This window comes from Euleptes europaea, chromosome 13 (assembly GCF_029931775.1).
Source record: "Euleptes europaea isolate rEulEur1 chromosome 13, rEulEur1.hap1, whole genome shotgun sequence".
Classification (NCBI taxonomy): domain Eukaryota; kingdom Metazoa; phylum Chordata; class Lepidosauria; order Squamata; family Sphaerodactylidae; genus Euleptes; species Euleptes europaea.
In genome coordinates this window covers 20,935,930-20,953,120 of record NC_079324.1, presented here as the reverse complement: position 1 = coordinate 20,953,120, position 17,191 = coordinate 20,935,930, and the positions used below count along the sequence as shown (strand labels likewise).

General features: G+C 46.9%; 1 protein-coding gene across 1 annotated transcript; it reads right to left on the bottom strand.

Annotated features, from left to right (window-relative positions):
* Positions 1-1,557: 1,557 nt before the first annotated feature.
* Positions 1,558-16,215, bottom strand: SYTL4 (synaptotagmin like 4). The gene is made up of 12 exons (XM_056859895.1): positions 16,126-16,215; positions 15,852-15,957; positions 14,454-14,544; positions 12,686-12,789; positions 11,422-11,511; positions 10,577-10,755; positions 8,774-8,876; positions 7,954-8,115; positions 6,583-6,688; positions 4,928-5,027; positions 2,872-3,080; positions 1,558-1,747 (listed from the first exon to the last, which is right to left on the bottom strand). Exons 1-12 carry the CDS (start codon positions 16,170-16,172, stop codon positions 1,605-1,607), a joined length of 1,440 nt encoding a protein of 479 aa, XP_056715873.1. The 5' UTR covers positions 16,173-16,215; the 3' UTR covers positions 1,558-1,604.
* Positions 16,216-17,191: the final 976 nt, after the last annotated feature.

The following is a 17,191-nucleotide window of genomic DNA, read 5'->3' as shown; positions in this document are numbered from 1 at the left end:
CCACATATAGCCATATGCCATGGACAGCCATCCTGAAATCCCACCGATTTGCAACTCTGACTTTTACCTCCTCTCTCTTAAGCAAAAAAAATATATTTCTGCCAGGTGTGATTCCATTATCCAAATGAATATAATGTGAGCAGCCAAAATGATCAGGGAACTAGAGCAACTGCCCTAAGAGGAGCGGTTAAAACACTTAGGGTTGTTTAGCTTGGAAAGGCGGCCGTTAAGGGGAAACATGATAGAGGTCTATAAAATTATGCATGGTTTGGAGAGAGTGGACAGGGAGAAGATTTTATCCCTCTCTTAGTACTAGAATGTGGGGTCTTCTGCTGAAGATGGAGGGTGAGAGATTCAAAACTGATAAAAGGAAGTATTTCATGACACAACAAATTGTGGAACTCCCTGCCATAGGATGTGGTGATGGCTGCCAACTTGGAAGGCTTTAAGAGGGGAGGAGAGGGCTATTCACGGCCACTAGTAAAAATGAATACTAGTCATGATGCATACCTATTCTCTCCAGGATCAGAGGAGCATTTGTATTATATTAGGTGCTGTGGAATGCAGGCAGGATAATGCTGCTGTAGTCATCTTGTTTGTGGGCTTCCTAGAGGCAACTGGTAGGCCACTTTGTGAACAGACTGCTGGACTTGATGGACCTTGGTCTGATCCAGCAGGGCCTTTCTTATGTTTATGGGGGGGATTATCAGGATAGGCCTCCAAGGGGGGAGCAGAACGAAAAAGGAGAAATGGGCAGCACAGCTGGCTTCAGCTCAGCAAGGAGTACATGCAACAGAATGGCCTTGTCTTACTTGAGAATGCAACTGTGCAAGTGTGGGTGGGGAGACCATTCTGAATGCTCCCCTGTGTTAAAGTCATCAAAAGACGTCAGCTAGCAAGGTGGGACAAAGGCTCTGTCCCTTTGCTAGCTTGGTTAGACCAAAGCTCATAAGACCAAATGCTACACCCCTCAAAGTGCATATTGTCTGTTTCAAGCAAACCCACAGAGATAGATCAATGGGACTGCAGGCTGACTCCCTCCCCACACCGCACTGAAGTGCATCATTCTCTCCCTTCCTATCCACTTAACTTCACAAGGTGAACGCAGCAACGGACATTTGATTCCTGCAGCCTCCAGCTCATCGACTTGAACTTTATTTCAATGACCCCAGCCCAGCACATAAAACAGAAGGCATTAAGCAGGAACAGATGTAAAAAGCAGGCTGCCCTAGAAACCTTTTACAAAAAGAAACATGCAGAGAAAAGGAAGAGCAGAAAGAAAAGAGAACATGGAAAACAAGTTAAGAGGCACTTTAGGATCCACCCACCCCCAGGAAAGGGTCTCCATGGAATCCACATGGAGCCAGCACGGAATCCAGTTCCAACAGAGTTACGAAACAAGACCCATTAAATACAGCAGGCATCCAAGAACCAGCCTTTGGAAAGAGCTGGCTTCAAGGAGCACTGAAAAATTCACTTTATTGCTACATGCTCAGAGACAGGAAGTCTTGCTCCAGCTTCTCTTTAAGAGAGCTGCTGTCCAGCACAGTGGCTTGGTCCTCCTTGGCCTCCCGTTTTCAGTCCCCAGTCCAGCAAGAACAAGGTCACGGCTTCGGCCTAGCCATGGTGGGGCGAAGAGGAAGCGTTCCTTCTGCCCAAGACCCCGGGTACTTGCACATCTTCTGCCACAGACTGATCTCCTCACCCGTAGAGTCCATCCAGTCTACCATCTGACCGTTACTCATTCCTGCAACAGAGCAAAAGATGAAAGAGAAAGGGAGCCAGCGTGTGTGGGCGTCCCATGGGCAGGGATAGAGCACATTCATGCCCTAGAAGGTCCCAGGTTCAATCCTCTGCCTCTCCAGTGAAATGAATCTTGGGTTGCTGGGAAAGACTGAGCTATTGGTAAGCCAAAACAAAAAAATTACCCGGGCTGAGAAAGTGTAAACTGAATCCCAAAAACACAGCACGATAGACCAAACAATTATAATATATTTCAACAAATAAATCTATACATGACCTAATATCTACAAAATCTACAAATCTATCCCAATGGTACCATCTATGAAACAAAAATGCATCTGGTAAGAACGAAGTATCAATGCCGTCCTGTATCACCTCCCAAAAAGGGAGGTATGTCCGTTGTTACAACCAACACCATCACTTGTGAGGCACTGGAAAAGCTGCCTGTCTAGTGCCGTGGCAGACCATTAAGTCTTTCCAGTGAATCCACAACGGCCGCTCTCCAATCAACAAGTGTCTGTGGAACTCACAAAAGGGTGGCAATTTCCATCCAAATAGCTCTGAAAGCCGATAGCTCCCTAAGCCGGTAACTCCCCAGAGTCGAAAGCGCTCTCAGCCAAAGTACTCTTTTTACAACTTGCTGTGGCAATGGGCGAAAACTCATGGTCGCTTTAGCCTCCTTTATTCCCTGTTTCAGCCAGGATCAAACACATGCGTTTTCGCCAAACGTGCGTTCGATCCTGGTTGAATCCTGTCTGAAACAGGGAATAATGGAGGCTAAAGCGACCGTGCGTTTTCACCCAATGGAAAGGTTCCATTCCTGCCGGCGACAAAGATTCTTGTATTGCTCGTTAACAACGGACTTTCCTCCCTTTTTGGGAGATCATACGGGACAACATTGATACTTTGACTTTCACAGATGGTACCGTAGGGATAGATTTGTAGATTTTGTAGATATGAGGTCATGTATAGATTTATTTGTTGAAATATATTATAATTATTGGGCCTATCGTGCTGTGTTTTTGGGATTCACAATACTGAGCTAGACAGGCCAACAGGGAGACCGCAGGAACAGTGCGCCCCCTTGAGAAGACCCCCATCGCCACGCCACATAAGCAGCTTCCTCACCATTTCCAACCCCCAGCCGGACTCCTCCCAGGAAGTCGTTGCTGGACAGGGGCTCTCGGTCCCACACAGTAAGCTCCAGACAGATGTGGGGCAGTTCTTCCAATGCGACGCTGTTGTAGACTAAGGTGTGGTTGTAGTGGGGATTTAGGCTCTTCTTTACAACCGGGGTTTTCCTTTTGGTAGCCTTGTTCCGCAGAGGGAGCAAATACCTGCAGGCAAGAGTTATCACGTTCATCATGCCCTCCCTATCCACGGGCGAGACCGTCAGTGTGGCTTGCTGTCCAAGATACAGCAAGTATAGTGTACAAACCATCTCGATTAAAGCAACAAACAGCCTAAACATCTGCCGGTACAACAGAACTGGCACCTGCGAAAGAGCGAGCGGCAAAATTGCAAAGGGAGCATTTGTCTGCCCAAAGCCCACGAAATAACTGGTTCCCCCCACCACCAGTTTGCAACGTAACCTTAAAAAGCAGCCAAGGGAAGGGCCCCGTTTTGTATAAAGGCTGCAGCGGGAGGAGGGGTGTCAACCTGTTCCCTCCCATGTTGTTTCCCCTGACGGAAAAATCAGGTCTCCGAGTTGCTGTTAGGGAAAGAGCATCAGTACATGATGCTCCCGCCTCCCAGCACAACCAGGGTGAGAAGCGGTTGGGGGATCTGGGGAGACTTACGTCGGGGAAACGGAACGTGCAAAAGGATTCCATACCCTCTTCTCCATATCACAGCCTATTCCACAATTGGGGCTCTTTGTGACGGCTTTTTAAGGTTAAAGTACACGTCAAGTAGGGTAGCCAGCTCCAGGTTGGGAAATACCTGGAGATTTTGAAGGTGGAGCCTGAGAAGGGTGGGGTCTGGGAAGGGGAAAGACTTTAAGGGGATATAATGCAAAGCAGCCGTTTTCCCCAGATGAACTGAAAAGGGTCGGGTTTGCAGAGGGGAGGGGCTTCAAGGGGGTACAATGCCATAGAGCAGGGGTGTCAAACATAAGGCCCGAGGGCTGGATCCAGCCGCTTGAGAGCTCTTATCCAGCCTGTGAGCCAACCGAGGCAGCTACCACCCCCACTCTCAATCTGGGCTGGCGAGGCATGGCCCAACCAAGTGACATTCATATCATATCTGGCCCTCGTAACATTTGAGTACTACACCCCTGCCATAAGAGTCCACCTTCCAAAGCAGCCCATTTCCCCAAGTGAACTGATCTGTCACCTGGAGATCAGTTGTAATCCCAGGAGATCTCCAGCTGCCACCTGGAGGTTGGCAACCCTTATGTCAAGACATCACTCATAGACCCCCTCCAACATAAGCATGTTATTGGACTCTCCAAAAGATATTTGGTGTTTATCTTTGTGGAGGGATGCCAGCAAAGACATTCCTGTCTTCCGAAGCCACTCTGCTAACCTTGAAACGATATATGATCTTAGGGTATCCCTCACAGCTGTGGGAGGCCCCATTACACCCCCCACCCCACCTCACACACACACTAGATTTCCTGTATCAAAGCTGGCCCACTCAGGCTGCTTTACCCAAGCTGAGAGAACAAAGACAAACGTCCCCATATCACATTGTTCTTTCCCCCCACCTAAAAGCAGCTGGGGGGAGAAGAGTGGGGGCATTTCTGATCTGGGAAAACAGCACTAGGAACAGAGGAACCCCAGCTCCCCCTTGAGACTAATACACATAACAGTATCATGAATAGTCAGGGCCAAATTGCCAGAGATGCTGGGAGTTTCCTTAAAAAATGGCTTGGGAATGTTCTTTTTAAAAAGCAGGCATGTGGGGCCCCAAATCCAGATCAGGCAGATCTAGATTGTGGTCCTTCCGGCCTGCTTTTTACAAGAAAACCTACTCCCAGCATCGTGTGCAGCTGATCCCTCATTTGAGGACACAAAACAAGAAGCGCCGATACAAGGAAACTGTTCTGATGACCCGACCTGTGCCCTCTACCCCCAAGCCCAAATCAGGGATCTGGACGGGACCACACTAATCAAAATGGTCACTACCTTCAGCTCCATTTCCTTTCCTCACCCAGTTAAACAAAAGGCTCCTGTTCACTCACCCCTTGACGAAGCTGTCAGACGTCCCCCCAGATTTGGCGGCTGTCAAATTCTTGGCCTCTTTGATCCAGACCTGCAGTTCACCTCCTTCTTCTCTTTTGCCTGCAAGAGGTACAGGTGGTGAGACGAACGGCAGCAATCCAATACAAAAGCACCCACAAGCCCCCTTTAACCATGCAACAAGGACCTGAAATCTGAGAACTCCACGAATCTTGCTGTTGTTGTTGTTGAATTCAAATAGCAAAATCAAGTTTCTAGACAGAAAAACTGGGAAATTAGAAGGCAGTTCCCAATGAGAAACCAGAAAGTGGCATCTATGTGGCTCATGTTACAACTGGTGAAAAAATACTGGATAATAATATATGATGAAATGCAAAAGATATTCAAACGCAAGTTTGCGATGGATCCGAAATATATGCTACTAAATATCTCACCAATATTCAAATAATATTTAGTGAGAATTATTCAAGTACACGGTGACGGCGGCAAGAGTAACATACGCAACAAAATGGAAGGCAAAGAAATACCCAGATTTGAATGAATGGATGAGTAAGTTAACTGAAAATGCAACTATGGCCAAATTAACATCCTTTGTACATAATAGACCAGGGGTGGGGAATGTCAGGCCCGGGGGGGGGGGGCGGTGTTTAAGGTCCGCGAAATCATTTGGTCTGGCCCTTCGTGGGTCCTGGCAGATCTCTAGCTCAGAAGGATCTAAGACTGGCGATCAGCCCCCTCCCGCGGACAGGAATGGCCTCTATTCAAGGCGGATGTGAGTTTGTTTTGCTGAGAAAAGGAACCTTTTTTTCCCCTTCCAGAAGAGTCGTTAGCTATGGAGCTGCTAAGACTGCCCAAGAAACTGTGTTAACCCTTTCCCACCCGGGCCGTGGAGAAACATATTCCCTCTGTACTCCAAGAGGGCCGAGGGCAGAAGTGGCAACAATGGAGGGGTTAAAGTGGGCAGGGCCAGAATGCGCGGGGGGGGGGGGCGGAGTTCTTAGCCAGTGTGTCCTCATTTCACCCCTGCAGGCAGAGGTAGCAGGAGCCGGCTGTAGAATCCGGCCCCATCCATACGAAGCAGGAGCAACTCCGACGTGCAGCTGGACGGCTACGCCCAGCTGGTGCAACAGACCATCCTGTGCCACCAGGTGGGCGAGTGAGCCACCGGTTGGATGCCTGCCTGCTTGAACATGCGAGGGGGGGCATCTGGGGCAGCTGCCTGCTTGGGGCTTAGTCGGCTAATTTTTAAGTTGATAATTTTGTATGGCCCGCGAATGATGTTATAAATATCCAAATGGCCGTTGGCGGAAAAAAGGTTCCCCACCCCTGTAATAGACCAATTTCAGAATTTTAGGGAAAATGAAATGTGTTTCTTAATTACATAGTTGAAAATTAAGAATAAATTAAAATGGAAGATGAAAGATGTAGGTAACACATGTTTAACAACAAATATATTAGGTACGAAGATGTATTGAGAAGCTAGAGTAATGTAACTCAAACAGAAGTGAACTATTAAATGGTAATTTTAAAAGTAAGCTCCACATAAACTATATGAATACGATTGTATATGTTTATGTATTGAAATAAAATTATAACATTTTTTAAAAGCTGGGAGGAAAAGGTGAAAAAAAGCGACTCAAACATCCTAAATCCTTACCTTTTCGTCCCTTCCCTGAATTGGGATGCTTAGCAGGTGGGATATATTTTAAGGAAACCACCAGCTCGCCTTTATATTGAGGGGAGGCAGCCGAGTCAACACCAACCTAGAAGAAAAACAGACAATCCAGTATGTTGAACTGAGCTCTTCCCTTTGTGAATTGGAGATTCATGCAACCAGCTTGGTTTTTTCAGGGCTGATTGATGGGGTGGGGGGAGAGAAATAGAGGAAAGGGGCCCAGAAAGTTAAGTGTGGAAGAGGAGGTTGACCTAAGACCGGGCCCATTCCTGGTACACAGTATGGTGAAGAGGTTTCTAAACTGGTTGCAAAACGGTGGAAGAAAATATTTGTAAGAAACAATTATAAGAATGTGAGCTGCATTAATGGAGGAGGGCAATTCCAAAGCAGGATAGGGGGAGGGGAGGAAAATTAAGAAAAAGGGAGGTATCTGTCTGAATGTCTGTCACTTTTTTATCCCATCCTCCCACCTAGGAGCTCAGGCTCAAACCACGTTATGATTTGTATCATGTAGGGTAAGTTGCCCGAACTTGACTTTGACAATCAGACTTCAGGGGTACGGGAACTTGTTTTCCAAGTATGCAGGGGCCCGATTCAGATCATGACTGTGGTGCAGAGGCAAAAGAGGCTTCAGTTCCCCCCAACACACACACACACTGAACCAAAATAGCCCCATGGGGTTGGGTACATGTAGCTTACCATTACAATGTCAGAGTCAAAATCAGGTCACAGGAACCCAGAACCTACACTTGATGATTGTGTAACACATAATTTAGCTCACAGAATGGCTCCCCGCATTTTATCCTTACAACTCTCCTGTAAGGTAGGCTCGATTAAGAGTGTGCCTGGCCCAAAGTCAACCAGCAAGATTCACGTCTCAGTGGGGATATAAACCCAGATCTCTCAAGTCCAGTCTGGCCCTCTAACTACTACACTACACTGGCTCTCCACCGCTGAAATACCAAATAAGACTACAAAGCTATTCATAAAATTTTTACAGCCCTACTATTTTTGTTGTAATACGTGCAAACGTATGTGTACTTGAAAACAAACAGTTCCATAGTTTGCACTGCTATGACTGCCGTTATTCTTGATAAGTGCCTCATAACAAGCAAGGTCAGGGCAAGAGGACATTTACCAGTTTCCATCTAGATGCCATTCATATTTTTCCAGATAACTTTCCGCATTTGTTTCTTTGACCAATTAGCAGATAAGACACAGACGATGACAGAGAGCTAGAAATTCAAAGGCCAACTTCATTGCAGTTTCCCTGGAGCATAGCATATTTATCACCTTTAAGAGGAATTTGAGCCCAAACAAGGTCAGAATAGTGAGCATGGGTGCGGGACACACCTTGCCATGCAGTGGGAGGCATTCCTCCAACTGGTTCTCAAAGTTCCAGGAGTCCATCGGAACCTCTGCCTCTCCCAAGAACATATTTCGGCCAAAGCGATCGTGATGCCAGACTGAGAACTGCAGAGTCCTGGTCATCAGCAGGGACTTATCGATCTCATACTGGAAAAAATGAAATGGAAAGGTGAACCTTCAACAAGGGTAGCCACCGAGGTATATTTAGAAAATTCAGTCGCACCTGTAGAGCTTTCATAAGGTATGCACTTGCTTCATGATGCTAGTGGAATTGTTAAATGCAAGTTGAGGAAAGTATACCTAATTCCCAAGATGACCCTATCATGTGGATCCAAACATCCACAAAGTGGGGCCACCCAGAAATAAGGGGCAGAAAAATCTAAAACCTAAAAAAAGAAAAAGAAAAGGAGGAAGAAATTGGAGGTTTAAATCTCCTTCGCAAACAATTATTGAAGCAATGATGCAGACATTGCAGCTTAGAAAAATGGCAACCAGGAAAATGCACTGACACTCTCTTAATTCATTGAAGAGGGACATAAGGCCTTCAGCAAATTTTACATTATGTTCAAGGGAGGAAGCCTCAGCAATGTTGTTTCTGGTTGCCTAGCAACCTCAAAATGGCCACTGAGATCTTGTCGCATAGTCCTTCAGCTGCCATTATGGGGTTGCATAGCAAGTGGGGGAGGAGGGAGGCAGAACAACCCTATGAGGAGATAAAGGGCAAGGGGTGACCAGCAGGTGGAAAATGAGTATTTATCTACCCCAGGTATCCTCCTATGCCCCAAACTAGTAGCGGAACCCTTACCTTTAGCATTTCATTGTACTGGGGGTTGACAGTGTTCCGTTTGATGGTGGTTTTGCGCTTCCCTTGTCGGGATTTGTCTGGAAGAAGGTACGTCTTCACATACCTGGAGAAATCAAAGGGGTACACTTCACCCCACCTATTTGCAGCTACACAAATGAACACACAACCTCCTTTTAATGGTGATGAGGTCAATGAGACTGGTCAACCTGGGGTAAAGCAATTAGGCGTGTTCATAAATCTGCTGGGGGATTTTAGATATCCAACAGAGCCCCCCAATCATTTGCAGACGGTTTGCATGGGTGTGCTAAACCAGTGAAGCGGTAGTGTCTGCTTCAGCATGTAGCCAGCCGGCTATACAGTCACCATGCCAACCCAAAGCTCCTTTATGTCAAGAGCATACGCCATAGGACCTGAGCACCCATCTCAATGCCAAGCCTGATATTAACTTCTTTGTGTACCATTGAGCATCGCTAATCCCTTTTAAATGAGGAGCGCCCATGTTAGATCAGAGCCATCTAGTTCAGCATTCTTTTAGAGAAGTGGCCAAACAGATACTCCTTGAAGCAGGGCATAGAGGCCAAAACCTCCCCCTTCTTGCTGCCCCCTAGCCACTGATATTCAAATGATTGCAAACCTCTGCACATGGAGGTCCCATTTAGTCATTGTGGCCGCCAGCAACGGATGGACCAGTCCTGCATGAGTATGTCCAAATGACAACTAAACTAATTTCTGCACTCCACCACCAGGGGGCAGCAGTGACTGAAACACCTACACTGAACCCTTCTACCACTGGATACACAAACCCCGACCTCATTCCCCAGTGTTCAATAAGGGAACAGCAGGACTGCCAAAAAGACAAAACAGTGGGTTCTAGATCAAATCAAGCCTGAACTGTCCCCTAGAAGCTAAAATGACTAAACTCAAGCTGTCGTACTTTGGTCACATTATGAGAAGACAAGAGTCACTGGAAAAGACAATCATGCTAGAAAAAGACAATCATGCTAGGAAACGTTAAGGAAGCAGGAAAAGAGAAAGACCCAACATGAGATGGATTGATTCTGTAAAGGAAGCCACGGCCCTCAATTTGCAAGACCTGAGCAAGGCTGTTAATGATAGGGCGTTTTGGAGGACATTGATTCGTGTGTGTGTGTGTGTGTGTGTGTGTAAGTGCCGTCAAGTCGCTTCCGACTCATGGCGACCCTATGAATGAAAGTCCTCCAAAATGTCCTATCTTTGACAGCCTTGCTCAGATCTTGCAAATTGAAGGCTGTGGCTTCCTTTATTGAGTCAATCCATCTCTTGTTGGGTCTTCCTCTTTTCCTGCTGCCCTCAACTTTTCCTAGCATGACTGTCTTTTCCAGTGACTCTTGTCTCATGATGTGACCAAAATACGATAGTCTCAGTTTAGTCATTTTAGCTTCTAGGCTCATGTTGGGTCTTTCTCTTTTCCTGCTGCCTTAACTGTTCCTAGCATGATTGATTCATTGATTCATAAGGTCGCCATAGGTCAGAGATGACTAGACGGCATTTGACATACACAGAGCCAAGGAAGAATAAAGGTGGTTTACAAATTAATATTTGTTTGTTCTGACATCGTGGCAAATGATAGTTCAGCTTTCTCACACAGGATTTGGGGCCTTGTGTGAACGGAGGTGTCCACTGGGTTCCCACAGCTTTAAAACTCACCAGGCTTTTCCTGTCAGTAAAAGGCCCCAACTGACCCCTCCCCAATGCTCAGTTGAGTTCCACTGCTGCGGCCACACACACACGCCCTTCCGACATACTCCTCTCCTCAGCACTCACGGGTTGGAGCGCTTCTTGGCCTCATCAGCGTAAGCCAGGTGGCGGCATTCCTTCACATGGATGAACAGGATCTCCACCTTCTGCTCATAGCTCAAGGAGAAGGCAATCTCCCCCGTCACGCAGATGTTGCCGAAGTCACCGGCCTCGCTGTAAATGCTGACCATGCTTCCCAAAGTGCTCTGAGAAAGGAAGGAGTATGAACTGCTGCCGTTCCGGGGACGTCTTCCGCTGGCCTGGCCCCACCTATGGCTCTGAGCTCCACCAGGGTGTCCGTTCTGCCTAACAATCCCCCGGCAAGGGAACACTAAAGAATGGAACCTGCCCAGCCCCAAACAGCAGTTCAGCCATCTTTCTCTGCAAAGGTTCCCATCCAGCATCACAAATACATACAGAAAATGATTCCAGGACATTGCAGGGCCAGCGGCTTGCTCACAACCCGCTTGTGATTTAATGGAAGTCCCGATTATTAAAACTATCCTTTTATCCATGTAGCTCTCAATGCTTTGTGTATGAACTGGAAAAAAGGACCACTACTGCTGCAGAAAGTGCACTGGCTGTGTATTCACCCCCACATGGAGATGGGATCAGTCATCCTTCTAGATCAGGGTGTCAAACATAAGGCCCACAGGCTGGATTTGGCCCCTTGAGAGCTCTTATCCAGCCCACGAGGCAGCCACCCACCTCCACTCTCAATCTGAAATGGCGAGGCATGGCCCAACCCGACCAAGCAACATTTATGTCATATCCGGCCCTCGAAACAATTGAGTTCGCCACCCCTGCTCTAGATCACCTATTTTGTGCTGTATTAAACTGTGCATGCAATAATGATTGGTCCCAGGACCCACCGAGGACACGCCGCTACGCATGCTGCCCCTGGCTGTCCTCTGCCGGTGAATCTTTACCAGGCTGTCAATGTCTTCCTCTTCCTCCTCCTCCTGGGAAGAGAGACACAGAGTTGGTTTCAACCTTGAAATCCCTACAGTATTGGAATAGGCAATGTCTGGTGTACAAAGAAGAAGAGAAGGTGGCCCTGCAGGCCAGTTAGACAAGGTAGTGAGGGCAGCACCTTCTCTCCTGTTAAGCGTCCCTCCTTGCCTGTCTCCAGATTGCTACTCTTAGGGCAATCAATCAATGATAAATTTATTACTGTCATGGACCATCAATTAAAACAAAATGTTACATGGTATATGATAGAACACAAATATTCAGGATAAAACAAAATTCAAAAAATGTAGAAGAAATATAACTTTACAGAAATAATCAATACACAGAAATTCATAGGGTTGATATAAATAACAATCTATAGAGTTCCAAACAAGATTCATCCCATACCTCCATAGCTATTGTGTACATTTGGTCTGGCGCTGTCTTATTTTTATTGCTAACCAAGCAAACCTAGCAACCCTATTTGTTAAGATCTCACTTGTATCTGACAGCTCTTAGGGCAATATCCTGCTTCTTCTCGGAGGTTCCGCACTTTCTCTCTCTCTCAGCTAGTGATGCAGTTAGGACATCATCTCTGTCTCTCCTCTTCGCCATCAAGTATGTTAGTTCCTGAATAAAGGTTCACCTACACGTGAATCAGGTTGTGCACTTGCTGTTTTAATTAGTCTGCCAATACACAGCACCAGCCCAACACCCACACAAGGGCAATGCTGACCAAGGCTTTTTGCTCTCTAACCAATTGAAGTCTTACACCCACCAACCCAACACCCACCCTGATTTGACCACATGTTGCACCAGCCAGAACATCGGCCATCTGATTTTGTTTAGTCTTTGCTGCTGCTGTGCTTCTTCCCCTTAACAACTGTGTCTATTCCCCAGACAGACAGCGGACACCAGAGCGGTCTCGCTTGTATTCACGGAACATATCACACAAGGCAGGCACCCATGGGTACCCCAAGTGATCACTTATTCTGCATCTCTGATAGGGCTGGCTCCACTTAAGGGACTACCTCTTCCCTGATCGCTCTCTAGGTCGTCTTAAAATTGACCAAAAGAACACTCTCAATACCATACTGCACTAAACTAGAACACTCCAGGAACGGAGAGAGCAATTCTGCATAGCGACCCCAACAACTCTGCAACTCCCTCCTGATGGAGATTCACCATGTCAACATTGAGGCCCGGCACAGACTTGCTTCTGTCTCCAAGAGACCCAGTTTCACTGCTGGGCACCTCCGGTCGCAGGTCGATCACTGACTTGGTGTATTCTGCAACTGAGATGGCAAGAGAGATCAGAAAAGCAGAGATCTCAGTGTCTCAGAGCTGGGAGGGATCTGTGACATTACCTAAAGGTAAAAGTAGTCCCCTGTGCAAGCAATGGGTCAATTACTGATCCATGGGGTGACATCACATCACGACATTTACTAGGCAGGCTATAATTATAGGGTGGTTTGCCATTGCCTTCCCCAGTCGTCTACACTTAACCTCCAGCAAGCTAGGTACTCATTTGACCGAACTCGGAAGGATATAAGGCTGAGTCAACCTTGAGCCAGCTACCTGAAACCGACTTCCTTTGGGATCAAACTCAGGTTGTGAGCAGAGCTTTTGACTGCAGTACTGCAGCTTTACCACTCTACGCTATGGGGCTCCCGGACCATTACCTAAACACATTTATTCACCATATTTATATGGTGCTTGTCCAAACTTCCTTCTGAGAAGCCCTCAGAGGAAGGAGATGCCAACCTTGGCAGCTTCTTCCAGGGCTGAATCACACATAGTCAAAGGTACATCTGCCGCCCCCAGCAAGAGTTAGCATAATCTCTAGTATTTGAAGGTATGATTATATAGTATTAGCTCAAAGTGTAAGGTTTTGCAGTCTATTAGGGCTAAGAGTGAGAAAAGAAGAACTATCCTTTTAAAATACTGCATGCTGTGTACTGTAGTTTAGTACTGTGCTAGGTCAGATGTTCCTGTATTAGTTCACTGATTGGTTAGACAGAATTCCTCTTCCTGGCAGCTCCAACTTGCCGCAGTCAGGTTAACTGCTGGTTAACTGTCGTTTTGTTATTCATTGAAGATCTGAGGCAATGAGAGATGTGCCAAATCAATCACTTTTTCACAGTCTTCTACCCAGGGATTCTCATCACAAAGTCTGTCTATTAGTCATCCCCAACTAGTTTGTAAATTCGCAGATCTATTCTGGATGGATGTAGAGTTAATAAAAGTGATTTGAGACTAAATTAGAGTTTGTTGATGCCTGACCTGCAAAGAGGTTGCCTCACACCCTCGGGTCCAGAAAGAGTACGTATTAGGAGAAGGATCACAGCTCTGCGTTAGAGCCCAGTTTGGCATGCAGAAGGCTCCAGGCTTAGCCCATGGCATCTCCGGTTAAAGTAATATCAGGTGATGGGAGAGACCTTTAGCCAAGACCCTGAAGGTCTGTTGCCAGTGAGACGAGACAAGTCTGACCTTGACAGACTCAGTATAAGGCAGCTATGTGGACACATGCATTCAACTGGGAAAAATGGAAGAGCTACTCTCAAAAGCATCTCAGATTATTAAGGCCTTTTATGCATGGCTGTTTCCCTTGCGGTCACCCCTCCGATGACTTTCAGTTTTTGTTTGGATTATGCATGCCGTTTTTAACCGTCAGAGGCCGCCTCGCTCCCCCCCTGCGTTTTCAAATTCAAGATAAAACAGGTCCCAGAAAACGTGGGGAAACTCAGGGGGAGAGCGAGGAGACCTCTGGCAGTCGGAAACGGCATGCATAACCAAGACAAAGACCCGAAGTCGTCAGAGCTGACAACAAGGGAAACAGCCATGCATAAAAGACCTAAGACTTGGAAAACCTGCCCAAGACCTTGAAAAGATGCTGCTAATTAAAGGACAGATCTAGCTGGATCAAGGGAGCTTCTCTTTTAAGATTACTTACCCGAAGATCTCTGACTTATCCTGGGATTCTTCTTGAATAAAGTTTCACTCTCATCTGCTGAAGCAGTACCCCGGCTCCCTAGACGAGATTCCTGGAAGGGAAACAGCCAAATGTTAGAGAATAGAAGAAGGAGTGTCCCCTCATCTCTCACACCATTTTATCTAGATCATGACTGGTAGCTGTGTCAGTCAGTCTGTAGCAGTATAAAAGGGCAAGAAGAAGAAGAAGAGTTGGTTTTTATATGTCGACTTTCTCTACCACTTAAGGAAAAATCAAACCGGCTTACAATCACCTTCCCTTCCCCTCTCCACAACAGACACCCTGAGGTAGGTGGGGCCGAGAGAGTGTGACTAGTCCAAGGTCACCCAGCTGGCTTCATGCGTAGGAGTGGGGAAACAAATCCAGTTCACTAGTTTAGTGTCCGCCACTCATGTGGAGGAGTGGGGAATCAAACCCGGTTCTACAGATCAGAGTCCACCACTCCAAACCACTGCCGTGAGTCCAATAGTACCTTAAAGACTAACACAATTTCTGGCAGGGCATGAGCTTTTGTGAGTCACAGCTCACTTCTTCAGCTGTTTTCAGAAGGCAGAAATTTTACTCCCCAAGAGACTCATTTACTGGATTGAACTCCAAGACCAGATCACCCAGCCAAAAAGCCTTTTGTTTAACAAGCATCTTGTTGATTTGCCTTCTTCACTGTTTGCTGCAAATATTTTAAGGGGCAGTGCTTCCCCCACCTGGATCAAAAATCCACTCTTGGGCATGTTTGTTAGATTGGGAAAGGGGGAAGAAGATAAATTTCCCTCAGCTTGTACCATGGAGTGAATGAAGGGCAGGTGAAACCAAAATCAATTTCCCAAAGGCCATCTGGACAATACACACACCCCAGCACACAGCTGGGAAAGAATTATTTTTTTAAAAAACCAAGCTGTTTACAAATACTTATCAAGAAAGCATTTACTTTAACATGACCAAGGCAGGCACCCATGGGTACCCCAAGTGATCACTTATTCTGCATCTCTGATAGGACTGGAGGGTTCCACTTAAGGGACTACCTCTTCCCTTATCTCTCTCTAGGTCATCTTAAAATTGACCGAAAGAATGCCCTCAATACCATCCTGCACTAAGCTAGAACCCTCCAGGAATGGAGAGAGCAATTCTGCATAGTAACACCAACAACTGTGCAATTCCCTTCTGACGGCGATTCAGCATGAAAATATTGAGGCCCGGCACAGACTTGCTTCTGTCTCCAAGAGACCCAGTTTCACTGCTGGGCACCTCCAGCCGCTTATCCAGAAAGCACATTACTACCGAAGCAGTTCCAAATAGGGGAGTTCATCCATCCATCCATGCTCATTTGCAAAAGTCCCAAGAGAAGGAGAAGGATAAACCTACACTGTCTGAATCGGAGGGAAGAGCCTCTCTGGAGCGGATAGGGACAGTCAAGCTGGATGCGTTGGACCCAGAAGGGCTGAGAGTTCTCATTTTCTCTGGGCCAGGGCTGCAAGCAGAGACAGCAAGACAAAAGCATGATGTGAGCGGAGCAAGATACATCCCTCCACCAGGTACTCCCCTTTCACGACACCCAAACCTTTCAGATCCATCAGGCCATAACATGCTGACTGACAGATCAAGATGGCCAAAAAGCACCAGAGGCAGTCGTTCTCACCTGGCTACTGCAGGAGGAGAGGCGGGATGGTACCCATCCAGACTCATGTTCTCAGTGGATTCTGTGTCACTCTTTGTGTCTCGGGGCTCCGAGGAGTTGGAGATTAAGCTGGAAGGAAGAGCAAAGGTCAAACTGACAAGGGCAGACTTGGCGAACGGCAGAACATGCCCCAACTTGAGAGATGGGGAGGGAAGAAAAATGGGACCTGGAGCAGCCGCTGAGCCCTGCCGCTGTCTGGGCCACCTGAGGCTGAGGAGACTCACCTGGCTGCCTTGCGGTGCTGCTGGGGACTCTTTTGCCCGGCTTTGGGATCACTGAGCTGGGCCTTTTGAAGAAGGGTTTGCCCAACCGTCTCCCTTTTGTTAGCTAAAAAAAGGAAGCAGGGTCAAGAGAAGCCATGGGTAGCAACCCACAAAGCCCACCCTCTGCACCAAAGAATGGGATGTCTGAATTTGAGAATGCTTCAAGAAGTTCCCAAATCCCCGCCCTCCTTGATCTAATCATCTGAAGCATCTTCCCTCTGAACATAGAGGGAGAGCAAGGATATTAAGGAGATTGAGGGGGGGAAACTCACTGATACGAGCAGGGCAAACTGATCCAGATAGCTCAAGCAAGTGAGCCAGGTTAGGGGCATGCAGAGAACATTCACTGGCCAAGTTATCAGCTGCAATGAAGGACTATTTGGGGGAGGGCGATCTTCACTCCTTTACTCTCATCCCCAAAAGACAGCTGTCAAGATACTTTACCTTGGGGCTTGCGCCGCAGGGACATTCGAATGAGGTCACTGCCCAGCCTGTTAGCAAAACGGTTTATTTTTTGGTCATAGAACCAGTCCCCAGTCGATTTCTTGAGTTCCCTGGAGAAAGAGCAGAGAGAGAGCTTCAAGAGATCACTCAGAACAGCCTATGGTCAGTTTTCAGCACTTCATGCAAGCATGGATGCTGGCATATAGAAACAAAAACCAAACCCCCACTGCAAAAATATACCAAAACCAGATTTTATATATCACCACATTTTATTAGAATACAAAACTGTAGAAGTTTAAATACAATGATTTAAAAGGAAT